We start from the raw sequence: 20845 nt of genomic DNA, 5'->3' as shown, positions 1-20845 counted from the left end.
AGTAACACCAAGTGTTGATGCTTAGTGCCCACTAGAAATAGATCTTAAGGAGTTATTGAGTATAGTGTCGTATAGTGTGGTATGCTCGAGCCCACTAGCAGCAACTAGGTTCCTGACTATATAAAAATAAAAACAATCAGATACAAAATACCAAATACAGAAGCAGCGAAAACAGAAGTTGTAACGATGTGGTGGCTCTCGTTAACAGGCAGAATCTTGGCAGGATTAAGTTGCCAAATTGAGATTAAAATATTCTATGTACATAGACCATATTTGTTTAAATCTTGATACTTGATTTTTATTTAAGGCAGAGATTTTTTCCATTGAGATATAATTTATTAGTAAGTTTAACCAGTGGTCGATATTTAGAGATTGTTTATTTTTCCAATTGACAAGGATTATTTTTTTAGCAATAGTAAGGGCTATAAATATAGATTGAGATTGTTTACATGGTAGCTCAGTTATTGTTAAGTCACCTAGTAAACACAATCTTGGAGATAAAGGAAGCCTACAGTTTAATATATCAGCGAGCTTTTCCAAGATTTTAGTCCAGAAATGCAGCACTGGAGTACATGACCATAAAGCATGAAGATAAGTATCGGCAGTGTTTTGTGAGCACTGGAGACAAATGTCGGAGTCAGAGAGTCCCATTTTTTTCATCATATATTGTGTAATATATGTTCTATGATGACCAATTTTATATTACCATCATCGTTTTACACCCATTGGAGTTCATTGCAACACACATAAGTGTAGTTTGGCAGAGTTAAATTTTTAACACTGACACTTGTGTAGCATTCCATCAACACTTACTTTGTTTACCAGTGTAGATTTTTAACACGATACAGGGTTGGAGTAACACTGGAAATAAAAATCATTTTAAACTAAACTAAGCGCAATTTCTGGAGAAATTGCGTGGGAATGCTGAAAGTTGAATGCTAATAGCTAAATGCTAAGATTTGAATGCATGTGGAATGCTTATGAAGCAAATTAAGAGATAAATTCTGAAATTATGGCCTCCTGGTTACTGGACAATGTACTTTACCAACTGTGCCACCAAGCACCTGGTAAGGATGATAACTTATAAGTCATATGTATGGAAGTGGGCGTAGAAAGTGATAACTCATAAAAAAGTTCAATGTTTGTCCCATTGAAAATGAATGGGGAAAAGTTGATATTACAAGTTAAATTGTGCAAATATTGTAAGTAATGTGGAATTAGACGATATATATAACACGGGAGGTGTGAATTTTTGAAGCTAGTTGAAATTTCCATCCATTTTCTTGACCGCTTATTCCTCATAAGGGTCGCGGGGAGGGTGCTGGAGCCTATCTCGGCTGGCTTTGGGCAGTAGGGGGGGTACACCCCGAACGGTTTGCCAGCCAATCGCAGCTAGTTGAAATTTGAACGGTGTAAATTGGAACTATTATGTGGGAGTTGTTACGCGGCAAAAAGGTATGAAGAATACAAATCACAATAACATGAGAATGCTGAAGCATTCCCATAAAAAAAGAAAAAATAACACTTTGATAAGTGTTAAATTTCCACTCATTAGTGTGGACACATATAAACACTTCTCTAGTGTTAGACTTAACACTCCCAGTGTTAATCTTTGCTGTGTTTAAGCCCTCCGATGAAAAATTACATTTGCCACGTTCATTATCTTGACACTCAATGGCAGTCGACTCATTTTGACTTTTAAATACGTAACGACTGCTTTTATGGGAACGTCATCCCTTGCGGAATAAATGAAGCTCAAATGAAATCATGGGGCCGAGATCTTTGCCGTTTCCTGTCAGTTTTATTGCCAAGCGCAATGCAGTCAGTCACGATCCACGTCATGACGCATGCCGAGTCCACTCCTGACATTTAACCTTGTAAAAAGGCCACATGAAGATCATTTGAGTTCATGTCGACCTAAGAGGGTTTGACATGCTTCAGGGTCACTGTCCCCCCGCACAAAAGAGACTGACGGCCTTGTTTTTGAATGGACTTTAGTGCCCTTAAGCTCTTTCTTCTCTGCCTGCGTGGAGATGATGGCAGGGTGCCATACAGAAGGCCCCGCACAATGGCCCAGGTCCCATTAAATCTGCGAAAGTTCCTTCCTAAGGCAAACATTGCCAGAAATAGTAATCTTGGCTCGAGCGGGAGCCGTACAGAGGGGAGCAATAATTCTCGGTGTAATAATGGAACTCATTTGATTGTGTCCAGCCTCTGATCCTGCAAGAGGCCGCCGTGCGGAGCGGCTCATTCAGTTTTTCCTCCGCCCGTTATAAGACTTCCTGAAAAACACGCAGCCAGCAATCAGGCCACAACAATGGGACGCTTCTGCATGTGAACGTCAGGTGTAGTGAGGACAGCGGCCTCGCTGTGTACCCGTGTGACGCATGCGCACTTGATGAAAACGCACTTTTTAAAATATTACAATCTCCAAATTAGATAGATTCCTTGCGTGCTTGCTTCAAGATTGTCTCTCCCAGTTCACATTTACTATAAAAGTGATACATAAATGAGAAAGAAACATTGTATTGAAACATCAAAAAAGGTTCGACCATACAAGACAAAGTGGTGCCTTGAGATAAGAGTTTAATTTGTTCCGTGACCACACATCAAATCTCAAATCAGCTTTCCCCATTGAAATGAATGAAAATGCCATTAATTAGTTCCAGTCTGCCAAAAAACTTTATTTTTTATGAGAAAATAGCACTAAATAATTATGTACTTAATAATAAATAAAATAATAAGTCAAATAATAATAATAATAATAATAATAATAATAATAATAATAATAAATAATAATAATAATAATCTTATACTAGGGCACTAAAAGACAGGTACTGTATACAATGAAATCAAGCACAGTACAAATGTCCCAGATCATCTCAGCTCCATGCAGAGGATGAAGAATACATGATCATTTGTGTTCAAATATTAACTGCTTGTTTCTCATTATGTTTGAGCATTAGCATTAAGATTCTATAATTTCAGGTTATGTTGTTGTTTTAAAGACACAATATTTAATTGCCCCACTTTTGGTTTTAGTTTGACAGTACATTTCAACTGGGATGGCATTCAACAGCTTGATGCCTTTGAAGGATCACAAGTCAAAGCGTAAAATGGGCCAAATGACAGCTCATATCTCGAAAAAGCCAGATCATGTGTATTTCAAGGCACTACTATAATAACAAAAAAACAGTTAGCATAATGCTAGCATAATGTGAAACGGCATAAACAAGCTAACATCAAGAGCGGATCTACAGTCATTCTAAACTTGTAACAACTTTGGCATCACATATGTTAGTTAGTTTTAGTTAGCTGTAGTTATTTCATTAGTTTTCATGACCTAATAACCTTGTGCAGTAAAATATTTCTCACAGACATATTCTCGTTGCTTTACTGCAGCTTAGTTGGGGACCTTCTCTGCCTCTTCTCTTACATCTTTGCTGCACAATGTGCTCCTATAGTACCACCAGCTGGGCTCTATGGTCTGCAGACTCGGGTGAAGCCCAGAGTTCAAAGCAAACATGGTGATGCAGCATGTAGCTGTTATGCTACACACAAATGGAATAAGCTATTGTAAATGCATTTTTTAAAATCATGTTTTTAATCAATTTTCATTAATTTCCATACTATGTCACCTGTTGTGTAACACTGATTGTTGAAGACAGACTCAAGTGCGCTTATTAAAGCAGGCAGCAGCGTTTGACTTTGGCGGTAACCTGAGATCACCTAACAGCTCCACAGAGGGAAGCCTTCGGAAAGAGGGAAATAAAGGTGAACTGTCCAGCTGGATTCCAGCATGAAAAGCAATTTTTCTTCATGTGGAACCCCCCACCCCACCCCCCAAAATAGTCGCAAGATCTTTATGTATAACTTTTTTGTAATCATTCATACATGTACAGTATAAAAAAAAAATTTGTTTATAAAGGTATTCATAATGACATACAGAGGAATTGAAAAAGTGCATGAGAAATTAGGTTGCTAGCATCCTTGATGGTAAAAACGGACTTTATAAAAGCTCCATGACAGTTTTCCAGATGTTGAAAAGGAAATAATCCGGATACGAAATGGCAAAGTTCAGGTATTTTATTATTCTGTAAATTTGTGATCGTACAACGCATGCAGAGTAGAATCATGACCCAAAAAAAAAGAGGGGCGAATTGAACTATAGCAAACTGGTGGCTTCGAACAAATTCAGTTCCACAAAAATATCTTAGAAGTGAAAGCAATTTGTTATAAAACATATCAATTTTGATAAAAAGAAACATCCGCCATTTTTGATCAAATAAAACATAACATCCTCCATTTTAAAAAACGTGATGCTAGATAACATTTACATTATGTATCTGTCCAATTGGGATGATTTAGCAAACCATCAACACAATAATGAAATCATAAACACTTCCAATGAGGCCGCTTTGTGAGGGGACACTTAAGATTTTCTTCTTCTCGCTTCCCACTGCAAAGCTCATCAGCACCTGAAATAACCACATCCTCTTCCCTGGATTGTTTTGACTGCGCGATGGAGGGCAAACGTTACAAGTCATTTCTAAAATTAACCCGGAAAAAAAGTGTCACTCGAAAACATCATGATAGCCGGCTGCCAGGGTCATCTGCGCTTCCGGCACCTTGGACCAAGACTAATGAATGCGGCCTTCACAAGCCATTGTTTCCACAAAACACGCCACTAGGGATACATTCATAATAATTAGATTGACGCCCCCCCCAAAAAAAAACATAGCTGGTGCGTAATTAATTAATTACACCATATGAAGCAATTCAAATTATTTTTTTACCGCCTCCCTTTTACAGTTTCGTTTGCCATCTCCCAGCGTGTGAATCTTGAAGCTCCTTGCGGATGAAGCGCGGCCTCTGAAGTTAATTGTGTTTTCTTTTTCGCGGGGAATCGATTTCCTCTGTTTATTATGAGCATGGGGACGGATTTGCGTCAGCGTGCAACTTGCGCGTCGAGATAAACTTGCACAAATATTGAAAAAGGGAAGTTCTAACAGTCATTATAAAGTCGCCCACCGCCTCACCCCCACCCTCACCCCTCCTCCTTCTTTTGCAGCTCCGGAAGAAATAAGGATTTCTGTTGTATCCTAAAATACTAAAGCAGCTTCTATTTTGGAGGCGAATCTGGCGGGCGTATCCGCTCGTTTAACACCAATCACAACACATCAAAACAGGATGAGTAGAGGGTGGCAAAAATACTCATATAGGCCTACTAGAGTAGAATTAGGCCTACAATTGAAGGCCGATGAGTTTTTAGTTTTTAGATCAGGCCGCATCGTTCATGGAAGACCCCCAAAATTGTGCATCTTAGCGGAGGCCCTTAAAAATTTGTATATAAAAACGAATGCAAAAAATAAAAATAAATGAATAAATAAAAATAAAAAAACTCGCTGAAATGTAATAATTAGGCATACGCCAGTTTTGATAACACAGAAATCCGAATTATGAAAAGTCCATGGGGAATATTATTGCCTCATTAATGCTCCCTATATAGTCGTGTTTATCTTTTGCGGTCTATTTATTAATTTATATTTTAAACCTTTACCTATTTGACCATAATTGGTCTGTTTTAAAGTAGGAGTAAAAGTAAAAAGTCGTCAAAAAAAATTGCAGTACATGAAAGTCTACTCCTATAGTAACGAATTAGACATATAATTTACTGTACAAGTATATTTGTCTTCAATATGTGTTTAGATTTGAAAATGTTTTTACTCTGTTGAATTCAAATCCACATTTTATGCTTGACTCAATATGTTAGAAAAGTCAATACAGTAAAATAGTTAATGACAGTTTAAGTGTTTAAAGTCTCTTAAATATAATCAATCCGTCTCAGGAAACCTGTCAGTAAACCGCGAGTGAGCGTGCGTGCGTGCGCAAATGCAGAGCACCCATTGGCTGAGAGAGGAACCAATCAAAAGCTCGCAAGTAACTTCGGAGTGAAGCCGTGCACTTTTGGATTGCAGAGTCGCGAAGAGTGGTTCGGTTCTGACAGCAACTCGAAACGCGCTTGCTTGTTTTCGCGCACGTATGACTATCTGGTGAAGATTCCACCAGATACCTCCGGGATGTACACGACCGGGCTCAACCCGTTTTACGCCTCCAATTTCAGCCTTTGGTCCGCGTACTGCGCAGGAGGCTTCGCGGTGGACACCAGCAAGAAACCGACCTTCTGCATCGCGGAGCTGCTCCAAGCCGGAGATGCGGAAAACGTCCCCGGCTCCTCGGCCCTGATGGTGCACGTGGGCCAGCATCGCGGCTCCTCCGGCGGCTCCCCGCTGCGTCCCTCCCCGGTCGAGGCTCACGCGTCGGTGTACGGAGCGAGGGTGAGCCCCGCGTCCCCCTACCACAGGCAAGGACTACAGCTCACCTCGGTGGCCAGGGGGGCTCTCAACTCCTCGCAGGCCCCCCCGCCTTCGAGTAAAGACCTCAAATTCGGAATTGATCGGATTTTGTCGACGGATTTTGACGCAAAGGGGAAGGACAAGTTAAGAGGTGAGGACGTGTTTTGTTATGTCAATAAAGGAGGGGAAAGAGAACAGAAACAAGTTGACATAAATTAATGGACGTTTGCATTTTGATTTTTCCATTTGTCACATTAAATGTATTTCCTGTTTTGTTTGTTTGATACCAAACAAAACCTTTTAAATCGGGCAATTCAACGAAAGCTATTGAACAGTATAACTTAAAGATATACAAATAGTTTGAGTTGTTGTTCTAACATTATTACCATAAATGGCAGTCATTTGTGTTTTAAAGTTTTTCTAACTTAAATGACTGTTTAAGGCGACAAAATAAAAGTTGTGTTTTTGACAATTCTTAGGTCATAAAAGTTGAGTCAACTAGACGCTTTTTAGTTGTTGAATTGGATCAAAACAACCAAGTTTTTTCAGTTCAACTTTCAGGTATGGTAAAAACTTAGTGGCGGTATAGAGGTCAAAGGTCAGCAGCAGAAATTTTTCAGCTTCTTATGGTCCATTTTAGATCTCAAAAAATAAAAGTTGTGTTTTTGACAATTCTTAGGTCATAAAAGTTGCGTCTTTAGACACTTTTTAGTTGTTGAATTGGATCAAAACACCCAAGTTTTTTCAGTTCAACTTTCAGGTATTTAGTGGCGGTGTAGAGGTCAAAGGTCAGCAGCAGAAATCTTTCAGTGTCTTATGCTCCATTTTAGATCTCACGTCCATCGTTAGCGCCAGCCGTCAGTCAGGCGTTCACATCCCCATCCAGCCAGCCGCCAGCCAGTACTTCCTAGAACCCGGGATGGGTGACGGCTCCGCCGTAATGGGCGGCGGCAGACAATCAGGCCAGCATCAGTTTCAGGACACCTTCCCAGGTAGTCCTCAATCTTCTTAGGACATAAAAAAAAAAAACATCCAGAACTGCTTTTCCTAGTCTTGACGCCTCCGTTGTTGACTTGCTGACCCGCAGGCCCGTACGCCATCCTCACCAAGGACACCATGCCGCAGACGTACAAGAGGAAAAGGTCGTGGTCCAGGGCGGTTTTCTCTAACTTGCAGAGGAAAGGCCTGGAGAAGAGGTTCGAGATCCAGAAGTATGTCACCAAGCCGGATAGAAAACAACTGGCGGCCATGCTGGGACTGACGGACGCTCAGGTAAAAGGAATGACAGAGGCAGGACGTGGATGTGTTTAAAGGTGGACAGCTTGGCGCTGATCCCTGGCATTGTTTTGTTTGGCCTTGGCGAAGGTCTTCATGTGCTTTGCAGATTACGATTGTTTTGATTTTATGCCAGGCCTCACTAATCTCTTTCACAATATTTATTTATTATAATTAGCGTGTTTCTCACCAAATTCAAAGTTCAAAATTTTGAAGTCTGTGTATATTATTTCATCATTTCAAAACGGGTGCAATCAAATACCACCTTTTGAATGACATGATGCTGATGCAAAATATAGCGTGGAAATGGTTTTATAGAATTAATTATTTTCTTTAACTCAGAAACAACACAATATCCTAAAAAAGTGGATTTGGAGCTTTTTAAGTAACCTAGTTTAAGCATTTTTGGACATATAGCATACTGAACTCTAAAAAAAAAAAAAAAGTATTAATGAACATTAAATGCAAAAGTGTAATGCTTTTATATCTCAAGAGACCACATGATTTCTAACAGCTATATCAGCAATAAAAGATGGAAAGTTAGGTCTATTTGACAAAACACACATTCCTTAAACGGCAATTTAAATATAGTAAAATTGTCATAAAAGAGAAAAAGTAATCACATTTAATAGAGAATTTTTTTTTCTATAAACAATAGAGGAATCTGTCACCAATTTTTGAGCAGTCACTAAAATACTGCATGTATTTCCTCTCTTTCTCAGGCACACGCACACAAGTAGAGTAAAAACAGGGGTCAAAAATAACCCAATTTGGGTCAAAATGGACCAGTCCACTATAGTGACAAGTTGGGCCAATATGACCCCCCTAAATTGGTCATTTTATGTAAAATATCATTAAAAATGTTGTCATTTTGTGTAAAACCTAAAAAATCGGGTCATTTTGTTTGAAACAACCCCCCAAAAAATGAAGTCACTTTGCATCAATCAACTCAAAAGATTGGGTCATTTTTTTAATGAAACAATCCAAAAAATGGGGTCATTTTGTATAAATCAACCCATTTTTTTTTCCAATATGAAGAAGAAAAAAAAAAAGGGTCATTAAAGTTGGGTCAAAATGACAAGTTGTGGATTGGTCTATTTTGACCCAAATTGGGTTATTTTTGGGCTGGCCCAATTGTTTTAGCCATAAAACAAATACAAATAAAGAAAGAAATTACATAATCATATAGAAAATAGATGGATGAAAGAGCTTTTTTTTAACAGCAAGCTTGTATCCAATTTTTAAATAGAACAACAAAAAACTAACAAAAAAAATCTAAAATAATATTTATAGATTTTGTTTTATCATCACAGAGGCTGCTATCCTTTTTTTTAAGCACTCATAAAAAGATTTAGTAAAAACACTGCATAACACGATAAAATAATTGAAATACAAACATTAAGGCAAAATAAATTGCATGACGTATGTTTGTTAATATATAATAAAAGAAACGTATTTTTTTTTCAATTTTGAGCAATAATTCAAACGTATTAAAAATTGTAAAACAACAATAACTTACGTAATTATAAAACATGGCAACACGTTTTAAAAATATAAAACACTCGCTACACAACGAAAACCTCAAACAATTAAATACGTTTTAAAATACTTATTTGCAATGCTGTATTTCCTGAATCAAATACATTGAATTACGTCAAATTCAAAAGATGACGTCGCGTGCGTGTCGTACGTCCCAGGTGAAAGTGTGGTTCCAGAACCGGCGCATGAAATGGCGGCACTCCAAGGAGGCGCAGGCCCAGAAGGACAAGGACAAGGACCAGCCGGACGGGGACGGGACACCCGAGTCCGGCAGGGACCCCAAAGAGACTGCCGAGTCCGAGTGCGACAGCGACGTTGAGCGCAGCGAGTGCGAGTCAGACGACGCGCCCGAGGAGGACAAAACCGACGCCATCACGCACGATTTGGACCTTTGTGAGCGCAACAAAACCAGCGTGATCATGGAGGCGACCCATTCGGACTCGGTTTCTTCTTCTTCTTCGCCCCAGCTTCTAATATGAAGCGCTTCAATTATGACGGACACGATCGAGCAAGCATCCCCTGAAAGACGCCCCCCTCCCCATTCGACTTTTGCTTGCATGACGCTCTCCTCAGAGGGTTCAAAATAAAAACTGTAAATGTGATTGTACAAGCACTCTTTTCTTTCACGTGTAAATGAAATGGAACACACATCAGTGTACATGTTTTATTTTGTGTGTGTTGTGCTATTTTGTTAATATAATTTGCACTGAAAATATTGTAAATAAAAATTTTCTCTTCATTGAATGCTTGTTTTCATATTCTCCGGCTGCATTATTACTCATGACGAATTATCTTAATGCGCATGCGTGTGTAGCAATTGAAATAAACTGCAATCACGTTGGAGAAAAAATATGAAACATTTTTAAAGCGTCTATTACATTTTGCAAATAAAAATGTGGCATGTAATGCGTTTAAGTTAAATGTGAGTGCAAACTTGACCTCAGAATTCCAAAGCTCATGCAGGCAGCGAGAGAAATTTATAGTTTGTATACGTTCAACGGCACCAGATAGCAGCGGTGACCTCAATGAATGTATTTTATTTATCCAGACCCACGCATGCAGTTACAAGCCTCATTCCAGCTCGCCCATTTATAGAGCTGCCCTCTTACCATGCAGCACTAACAGTGGCAATATGTAAATTCCCTAAAATCACACATTTTACACAAATAAGACACTTTTCTGTTGCAATAACAGCAGGAAACTTATTCATACTATTTTCCATCTCAATTTCATCTGTGGACTTCTGCAATTTTGAGGGGAAAAAAATCTATATTGTGCAATTTAGAGGCACTGAATATGACTACAATATGACGGATATTATACGTTTCTGGCTGTGTGGTTTAAAAAAAAAAAGTGCTCCAAAATTTGCTTTCAAAGTCTAGATATGATGGCAACAATACACATATTTTCATTAGTATAATTAAATAGAATTGTTTTTAAGTTTTCACAATTTGTGGAAATTATACATGCAAACATATAAATATTTACGAACACACACACTGTATATATTAGGGGTCTCCAAGTCGGTCATCAAGAGCCTGTTTTCCATGTCGCTCTCCTCTGACACACCTGAATCAAATAATCAGGACTGTTATCAGGCTTTTGCAGTGCTCGATCATTTGATTCAGGTGGTGGAGGAGGGGAACACGAAAACATGGGAAAAAATAAAAAATAAAACAGGCTTGATAGGGGGTCCTGGTACACATAAATAGGCTATTATACAATATACAAATATATATATATATATATACATATATACATGTAGAAATGAGAGGAAACAATTTTAAATTTTTGACTTTTGTTGGCTTTTGTTTTGAAATTATGAATAAAAACTATTAGTACATTTATTCACCATACAGTCAATATTGTTGAAATTGTGAAATTGAAATTTATTTATATTAAATAAGAAAAATAAAAATTACAGAATGGTATCATCATACTGGCAGCAATGATTTAGTAAAATACTGTAATCAGTACTTAAAAATCTAATAATTAACTGGATATAAGCCTCCATTTACAGTATTATACTTTAAGTTATAGATGCAGTAACATCCATCCATTATCTGAATCTCTTATCCGCCACGATACTGTTGAAAATGACATTTTACAGAAGAATATATATATATATAATTTCCCATCATCACCCTCTGTTCAAGCCATGCTATGGAAAAAATATGATAGTGTGTAGCGTGACGATGCTGGCTAAAAACAGCACCATCCATAGTGAGTGACCCCCAAACCCGGACCACCGCAAACTTTCACTACCACAGGGTCCACTTTCCACTCCTGTGGAAAAAAAAAAAAAAGGATGACAGACCCCCAGGAAAGAGGCCGTTTTTCCTTTCGCATCTTGAATTTCACTTTTCATTTTTTCCTCTGCTAGCTATATCGGCCTTTTTTGTTTAGCCGTCCTCTCGGTGATATTCTATACTGGAAGCTATCAGCAATGTGTCATGCGATGCTTGTGAAGTTTGTTCATAATCTTTGCGCTTCATTTATGCTGCATGAAAAATGGTTTCATATGAAGACGTCTATATGCAAGACGTGCCGGGGTGGGTTGAAGCTCGACTTATCCTCACAAAGCTATAAATTACGCGAGTATTTGCAAATGTACTATAACAATAACAACCCAAACGCTTAACATAATAGCGCGAGGCCTTGATTTGTGAACTGTCTTAAGAACTTTTATGAGCAGGATAGGAGAAAGTCCATCTGGTGAGTATTTAATGTCAGCCTTTCAGTCGCCATTAAAAAGTTGTCCCATACGTCCCACTTGGCAAGCAGGACAGGGCAAGAAGCTGTAAAGAAAACCAGCTTTGCAGATTCACCAATATTTGACACTTGGGGGTTTAAAAAAAAAAAAAAAAAAAAAAGCAAAGTGTAAAAACAAATGACCTCTGGCGGAGTAAAACTGGGGGAGGTTTCTGTCTCGGCGAGGGGATTAGCGTGACTAAAAGCTGAAGCGTCTCCAGCACTTCAAGGCTTTATCTGCATGAGAACTTGTTTGATAGGCTGATGGAGACGTTTCTGTTGTCGTTAAGTGTCCAAGGAGGACTTAAAGTGTCGAGGAGGATGAGAAGGGTGTTTAAAAAAAAAAAAAAAAAGAAAAAAAAAAAAGAAAAAAAAAAAAGACCACAGCATAAGTGAGCAATTGCTCGAACAACTCGGTGATAAACGGAAGAGTGAAGAGGTGATACAGGTTGGAAACAAAATTTCTCTAAAGACCCTGTAAGCTGGATTTGGAGATTTGTTTTGAAATAAATCATACAGTTTGAAGGTTATGGCAAAAACGTGTGCAAAGATTTAGAACTACACCATTTGACAAAAGTGAGTACACCCCTCACATTGTTCCTTCAAAATAACTCATGGAATGTCAACCATGGAACCATATTGTGCGGTCTGATGAGACCACAATAAAATTATTTGGTTCAGATGGTGTCAAGCATTTCCATAAACTTCTATTACATTTTTGACCTGGGAAATGAAACTAGAAATCTCAAGGAGGATATTTGTGGAGTAATCTCAAAATCGACATTTTTGTCCAAACAATCTTTTTTCTTTTTTCTTGTCACTTTCTCAACACTAATCCTTCCGACATGACTTTTGTCAGAGCGGTTCACATATTATTAAATATCTTGCAGACATATGAGGGGTATACTCACTTTTTTTAGATATTGTATGTAGTAGTTAATTGTGGCAATAGACTTCTTTTCAAAATTTCTGATTTGGGCGTGGCTAAATCTGTGCCCAGTGATGCACCTTGATGTGTCGCCCATCGCTCACTATTTAAAGGGGAAGTCAATCTTAAACATTTCTTGACAGTATGATAAACATGACATTCTGATTAATATTACATTTGTGGAATATGAGTTTTTAATACATCTCATGGGGCGGCCATTTTGCCAATTGCTGTCGACTGAATATGACATCACAGTTACTCAGGTAACAACTAAGGGATGTAAAAATAACAGCAATATCGTGATATCGCGATATTAAAACAGCCACAATATATTGTCGTCGTCATGTCACAATATTAAAAGCAGCACATCTTTTTAACTCTTTGACTGCCAGCCAGTTTCGGAAAAGGTAACCCCATTCTGCCAGCTGATTTACAGAATTTTACCGATCTTTCAAGCTCCACAGAAAATGTTGTGTTAGGTCTATGGAAACGCGGATACTACCAAATGAAAGATCGAAGTCTCATCTTTCATCTAAAAAAAAAGTTTGTTTCTACCTTATTCGGATCTTCAGTAATCAACAATAGAAAACACCTTCGTTTCACCCAAATCCTCTATTTTCTTCCAAAATACGGAGAAATCAAGCTTTTTATGAAACGATGTTATTTCATGCACTCTAGTGAATTTGGCACTTTTTTTTTTGCATGAGTGATTCTACAAACACCTAAACTTCTATAAAACACTACCCCAACAATAAAAAATGTTTTTTGATTGCAAAATAAGTTTATTTACATGCAACAGTAGCAATCCGAACAAACAATTTGGAAAACTCTTTGCAAACTATTTACACGTGCGCAACAGTTTTTGTCAGTCTGCTTCTGCATGGACTGATTTGCGTAGAGGTTGGTATGATGAACGATGTGCTGGAGAAGTTCATCCGTGATGAAGAGCTCCAGGATGTCAGCTGGCAGGTGGGAATTCAGCTCTGCTGCAGCATCCCTTGGTCCTGGTTTTGCAGCAAAGGGGAAGATGGTTGGATGCCAGCCGAATTCATCAACTTCAAGCCAGCCAGAATCTTTGGGATCTGCAAATATACATTTCAATATCATATTATTTTAGAGCAGTGTGATGCAAAGTGTGTGTGTGTGTGCATATGTTTACCTTTTTTTCTTGGGTGTATTGGTTGATGCACATTCTGTAAATTATAGAAGACGTTTACCATCAAATATTTTATTAGTGCTGTGGAGAATCTTTTCTTTTTACCTTTGTTCTGCTCACTGTGAGAAGGGTCACTTTGGGCCCTATGAGGGGGAGCTGAAAGAAACATATACAATTACAATACTATCGAAAGACTTTCCTTTTATTGCGGTGTATTGAAAACGTTTTTTTTACCTTTCTTTGTCGTAGAACCAGCGGTCGGACGTTGCTGTGAGCACGATCTATAAAATATACATTCACGTTTGTATAGGTAATAGATGTTTTAGTGTATATCAGCACATTTACACACGCTGCTAGCAGATCGCCCGGAAAGTAATCTTACTAGCAATCTCTTAGCATGTTAGCGCTTACCTTCACGTTCTTTGGAGGACGAAAGACTGTCCAAGACTGTCTTGCATCGGACCCATAGTAGTCGTCATCGTCCGATGAAACGTCATCTGTGCAGACGTGCTCGGTTGTGCACCACCTTTCTCCGGTGTTAGCATCGCTAGCCGGTGGGGCCTTAGGACGTTATTAGCATCGCTAGCCGGTGGGGCCTTAGGACGTGGTCGAAACGGCCGCGTCACCGCTTCAACTATGACTTAACCCCGTCATCACTGTGCTCTTGAGCACTGGTCGATGCTTTTGAGCTTTGAAAATAAGGATCAAGCGTGAGCTGCTTGCCATCTGTAGCCTTTTTGACTCCCTTAGCCAAGTTAGCCATTCTCTCCCCCTCAACACTCTAGCTCCGCCTCTCTTCTTCTACTGGTGTCCCCTACCCGATCTTGTCCAAAAGACTCATCACAGCCATCTAGTGGCCAGGAATACTCATATAGTAACCCGATCGGCTTGATACTTGGAGCACAGCTGCCCAAGGCTTTCCTCCACCCGTTTCCATAAAAAAACATAGTAGACGTCAATTAACTTCTATGGCGGCCAATCCTAGGATTATACTGAACGTTTTTAAACGTTTATGGCGGTAAAAGAGTTAAAAAAAAAAAAAAGTCAGGTTGATTTCCATTTGTGCAGTTCTAGCACCCTCTGGTGGCTAGTTTTTTTTTTAGTCAAGTCAGCTTTATTTTATAGTGCAGTTTAATTTTCACAAGGCATGTTTTGGCCCTTCTAAATAAATATATCTATGAATTCAATGTGTGCCTGCATTAGCAAGTAAGTGCTTCAATATGTATATATTTTTATATATATAATATAACATTTTTATATTTTCCATTGTTGTAATGTACAAAAGACATTTTTTTTATTTGATTTTTTGAAACATGATAATTATCGTATCATGATGTCTGGATATTGTTACATCCCGAGTAACAACCAATCGCAGCTCAGCTTCAGAAAACAAGTGAACTGTGATTGGTCGTTGTCTAAGCCCTGAGCAACTGTGATGTCATCTTCAGTCGACAGCAAGTGGCAAAATGGCCGCCCCCCGAGATGGATGAAAGCAGGTGGATTTTGCTGCTTAATTCATATTCCACAAACGCAATATCAATCAGAACGCTGTTTATACAAGCGGCGCATACAACATATATAGTTGTAAATGAATTTTTTTTTTAACATATTTCTTTTGGTGTTTAATTTCACATTGGATGAGTGAGCATGCGCAGAGGCCTGACCAATTTTACTGTGCTGAAAGAATGGCTTCTATTGGCTAATATTCTTAGATTTCATACTTTCATAAGCACATTGTTGTTTGCTTTCTATTGAGCTTCTTCCCTTTCAAAGAAACATTCAAAACAAGCACAAAGCATGAGGTCATTTAGCAATATTTTAGCATTTCAGACATAGCCTGACGAGTAAAGGACTCACATGTGTCACTTTCGGGATCATGTCGACTATATTTCATCGCCAAATGTCTTCGTCATCGATGGAGCATTTTATTTATTTGCGTAGCCAGGTTGAGCGAACGCGGACGCTGTGGAAAAGCGGCTCGTCTTCCTTCCGAGGTATGTTTGTTCCATCAAACGTTGATTTATGACTTCAACTGTCTAAAAGGAGCTCTCAATCATCCGCACGAGGGATGACTTCCTCCAGAGAGCCACAAAATATCATTACATGGTCAGAACCTTTAATTTGCTATCAGGCCAAGAGATTTCCAGTCACCCAGTCACATTTATATCCATTTCACCGGAGGAACCCGGCTCGGGCTTTTCTCGACTTACCCCCCAATCAGTAACTAAATTACACTTTAGCTCAGTTACTGTAAATGCACGTTTGACTAAAAACCAGTGTTAGTGAACATTGTACAGCAAGCATGTTCACAAAGTGTCACCACATTTGCGAAAAGCCACATTATTGAGTGCTGTTTTAACATGGCTGCCAAGCATCGTGGCGAGATAAAAAAAAAAAGTTGGGAGTGGAACAAAAAAAAAAAAATGCATCTCAAGTTAAATTTAAAGATGTGTTGCTCTTGGAAGGCCGGCTGCACCGCCATAAACCAAGGGAGACATTTTCATGCTCCACATTTTTCATGGTTTCTCTCCGAGTTTCCTCCCTTCCTCTCTCCCCGCTCCACCTTGGCTCGGGACTCACCTAACTGCTGCTGCACCGGCAGCCGAGGCCCGTCCAGCGACGCGCTGCGGGGTGGCCGGCTCCAGATGCTTCTGGTTTTCCTTGGATGGCTCTCACAGGGGGTGGCGGCGAGAATCCCTCGGAGAAGCCGCCACCTGGACGGCACTACTTAAGCGCTCTTTCAACGCGCTTCTCAAATATTGCACAGCCTAAAAACACACACACACATAAACACACATATGTGCACTCAGTGGACGGCCTGCAGCGATCAGTTATAGCAGGGGTCAGCAGACTTTATACTGTCAAAAGAGCCATTTTAGGCCAAATAAATAAGAAATCTGGACCAGCAAAACATTTGAAGTTTGTGATGAACGAAACTGTGCGTTAGTGTTTGTCTAACGTACTGAGGACAGAAGAGATGCACAATAACACAAAAATATACAGCATCCAATATTTTCAGATTCCTTTTTTTCTACCTTTCGTCCACTGTTTTTGGATTTATTTATTTATTTATTGGTAACTTTTCATACATTTGTAAAATTTTCTGCCAAATTTCTGACATTGATGGCAACCTTTTTTGGACATTTTTTCTGCCTTTTATGATCAATTTTCTGGCATTTATGGCATAAATTTTGTGGATGATTTATGGTAAACTTTTACATTTGTTCTTGTGTTTTTGGACATTTCATGGTTACTTTTTGAACATTTTATTCCCAGCCTTTCCAAAATAAATAAATAAATAAATTAATTAATTAAATAAAATTGTGGACATTTCATGATAATTCTCAGGATTTTTTTTCTTTCTTTTTTCTTGGATATTTTATAATTATTTATTTCAAACATTTTCTTCCCAGCTTTTTTCTACAATTAATTTTCTGTCTTTTTTTTTTTTTTTTTTTTTTAAATACTAATTTTGTGGACATTTCATGGTAATTATCAGGATTTCATTTTCTTCTTTTTATTTTTATAGTTACTTTTTAAAAATTTAGTTTTAAAAAAAAAAAAAGTTTTTTTTAATGCAAATTTGTGGACATTTGACAGTAATTTTCACAATTTCGTCTTTTGTTTTTGCACATTTTATAGTTTTGTTTTGTATAGTTTTGTTTTCTGCCTTAAAAAAATGGACTTTTTTTGCAATTACGAAGCTATTTATATTATTTCTTGCCTTTGTTTTGTTTTTGGACATGTTATGGTTACTTTTGAGCATTTTCTTTTCCTACGTTTTTTGATGTTGGCAATTTCATGGAAATTTTGTGCTAATTTTCTGCTTTTCCTCTTCCTTTTCGGATATTTTCTGGTCCCTTGACATATTTAACTTTTAAAACATTTTCATTTACCTATCATCTTTCTTTTTATGACAGCGTTAAAAATTGGACTCTGACAATTTTTTAAAATTTAAATGTTTTTTTTAATTTAAAACAATAATTAATTTAAAGAATATTTTATCTTGGAAAAAATACAAATAAATTACAAAAATATATTAATTTCTACTCATTTATTTAGAGATCCACATGGAGCCACAGGAGGGGGACTAAAGAGCCACATGTGGCTCCAGAGCCGCAGGTTGCAGACCCCTGAGTTATACGCTACAAGTCATCTGACCTCCCGCCCTGCGTTTTAATGTGGCGTGCATGAAGGAACCGTTTTATTGCTGCCTGCAGACTGTTGACTTACGCCAATTCTGTGTGGTAAAGGTTATAATTTGTGGATTGGTTTGGTATTAATTAGGGCTGCCCGCCCTTTTCCATCGAGGCCAAAATTTACTGAGTGATGAACATACACAGCAAGGGGGATTATGGCCGCCCTCCGGCTGCCCACAGAGAAGCAAACACAAAAGAGGGAATGTCAAAAGGCTCTTTAATTTTCACGTGACCTGTCATCAACAGCACATTTTCACTTTGCGCCATGAACCGGTGGACTGCCTGCGGTGTGATGTGCAGTCCACATGTTCAAAGTATTTTTTTTTAAATGAAGATTTTCCAACTCGATGACTTTTTAAAGACAGCTCTGTCCACATGAAAACACATTTGCAGGCTGTAAAAAGTATGCCAAAGCAACAGGTGGTGCTATAACCCCCAAATCATAAGGCAATTTAGTGAAGAAAGTTATTCCTGGAAAAGGCCCAACGACAATGGCAAAATCGAGGAGGTCGCGTGTACGTGCCACCAAATTTCGAGCAAGTCATTACTTGGGTCAAGCAAGTCATAAATCAAGTCGTAAAATATTACTCAGTCGGAACATATATCAGCATGATACTAAAATATTTTTTCACTGATCAAAACAGAAATAAATTGCATTAACTCTAAAATTAAATCAGCATTTACATGTGTAAAAAACAAACACCAATTTAGGGGTATGAAATTAACGTATGCACTTGTTTTTTTTTTGTTGCTAATGTTTTTTATGAAATGTCACACTGTTATTGTGATGGTAAAAAATTGAAATATACTGAATGTAAGAATCAACATGTACACTCTACAAACAGTTAATATGAATAACTCCAAAAAGTTAGCCAATTAGGGTCAGAAAGAATGGACCAACTCAATACTTATAGGACAGCTTGACTCAACATTTTGGGTAATTTTGTATACAACAAACAAAATAAAAGGTCGTTTTGCATAAAACCACCCATAAAATTGGATCATTTTGTATAAAACAGTCCATAAAATTGTGTAGGTTTAACAAAACAACCCAGAAAGTTGGGTTAATGTTGAAAGTTAACCCAAGTAGTGGATCGCTCCATTTATGACCCAAATTGAGATATTTTTTGACCTAACTGTTTTTAGGGTGTGCAATTATGTGATTTCAAAGTTACACATTTTTGGTGCCAATCTGTATTCCCAACACTATCAGTGTGTGAAAACGGGTGAATTAGCAGAATTAACTTTGCACAGTTTGTAGGTTGTCACTGTGAAGCTAATAAAAGGCCTACTCAAAATTGAAAGGTCTATAATTTAAATAAAATGATCACTCTTAATTGTATAATTTCAAGATTACAGTCTCCATGGTGTCTAATTTACTATTATTTTCTTCCCAGTTAAATGTATAACCGACATCAAATTTTGTTAATTTTTGACCCATTATTGGTGAGCTAAACTGTTGAGCTAACCTAGCTAGCTTAGCTCAACAGTTCACACAGCTAGCTTGTGTCTGATAGATGAACGTAAATATTGTAGATGTTGTGTTGTGTTATGTATTTATATTTATTTGATGTTATGTATTTGAGTTTCAAACCTTACATGGTTCCCTATTGTCTTTTTTTTCCTGATTTAATAATCCTTGAATCAAAATGTATTCATATTTGGTGAGATTTAACACACTCGTATTTGAATCAATGTAGCCAAGTGGAACGTTATGAAATGATATATGCATATGTAAATTAATTAATACAATTTCGTGGAACTGGTATTAGAATTCAGTTTGTGTTCTAACATTGAAAAAAAAACTACAAATTGAAAGTCTTAATGAGCTAATTGTGTTGTAGTCTTTCACAACCTGATGTGTTATGCAACAGCAGTCACCTGCATGCGACAAAGGTCAAGACCGATGAGCTTCATCTGAGGTTTCCATATTTCCCCTTTTTGGTGCTTATCAAGGCTCACAGATGTTCGCTAAAACTGAACAGAAAGCAAAACATTGAGATAAAATGTGCGGCGTGTCAGACAAGGTTATATTCTGTTATTAAATTATATTGTATTCTTGAATTAAAAATTGTGACTCAAGCTTTGAGTCATGATTAAATATACATGAATCATCCATTTCTTCTATTAGGGTTGCAGGTGAGCTCGCTTGGAAAGCGCAGTACCCTGGCTGGATTGCATAACAATTTATACTTACTGTAAAAATAACCATTTATACTGATACCCATGGACAATTTAGAATGCAAGGGAAACCTGAGTACCAGGAAAAAAAAACATGAGAAGATGCTAACTCCAACTTTCTAAGGCAAACGTGCTAACCACTAGATCACCATAATGAACACATTTTCAAGATCGATTACAAGTTTTTCCTTGGAATAAAGAAAAGACATGACATCATGGTATAAATTTTGCGTTCGATTTTAGAGGTTCCATTTTCCATGAGGAAGTTTAGCGCATTACCCGCCTCACATTTTACCGTAATTTATAAGTAGGACCGTCAAAAATATATTTGGAATTGATCATCCTTTTGATTATTCCATCAATTCAATTTTTTTTTTCACAGCCATATTCATATAATAAGCAATTTGGGGGCAATAAGCTTACAAAATGTTCATTTAAATGTAAACATACCATAAAATCC

At 37.8% G+C, this 20845-nt stretch overlaps 1 protein-coding gene and 2 long non-coding RNA genes across 3 annotated transcripts in view; 1 reads left to right on the top strand and 2 right to left on the bottom strand.

Annotated features, from left to right (window-relative positions):
* Positions 1-5971: 5971 nt before the first annotated feature.
* hlx1 (H2.0-like homeo box 1 (Drosophila)) lies at positions 5972-9908 on the top strand. The gene is made up of 4 exons (XM_077510780.1): positions 5972-6507; positions 7187-7348; positions 7444-7628; positions 9329-9908. Exons 1-4 carry the CDS (start codon positions 6081-6083, stop codon positions 9647-9649), a joined length of 1095 nt encoding a protein of 364 aa, XP_077366906.1. The 5' UTR covers positions 5972-6080; the 3' UTR covers positions 9650-9908.
* Positions 9909-13566: 3658 nt separating this feature from the next.
* On the bottom strand, positions 13567-14956 carry LOC144010736 (uncharacterized). Its single transcript, XR_013281317.1, has 5 exons — positions 14417-14956; positions 14240-14286; positions 14111-14161; positions 14009-14042; positions 13567-13931 (listed from the first exon to the last, which is right to left on the bottom strand). It is a non-coding gene; the product is annotated as an uncharacterized LOC144010736 (long non-coding RNA).
* A 1461-nt stretch (positions 14957-16417) lies between these two features.
* The window catches only part of LOC144010705 (uncharacterized), a 54889-nt gene continuing 50461 nt past the window's right edge, over positions 16418-20845 (bottom strand). The window contains exon 3 of the long non-coding RNA XR_013281303.1: positions 16418-16773. This is a non-coding gene — a long non-coding RNA (uncharacterized LOC144010705). The remainder of the gene's footprint in view (positions 16774-20845) is intronic.

This window comes from Festucalex cinctus, chromosome 21 (genome assembly GCF_051991245.1).
Source record: "Festucalex cinctus isolate MCC-2025b chromosome 21, RoL_Fcin_1.0, whole genome shotgun sequence".
NCBI classification, from domain to species: domain Eukaryota; kingdom Metazoa; phylum Chordata; class Actinopteri; order Syngnathiformes; family Syngnathidae; genus Festucalex; species Festucalex cinctus.
Note: the sequence above shows the minus strand (reverse complement) of the source record. Positions and strands in the feature narration are given on the sequence as shown.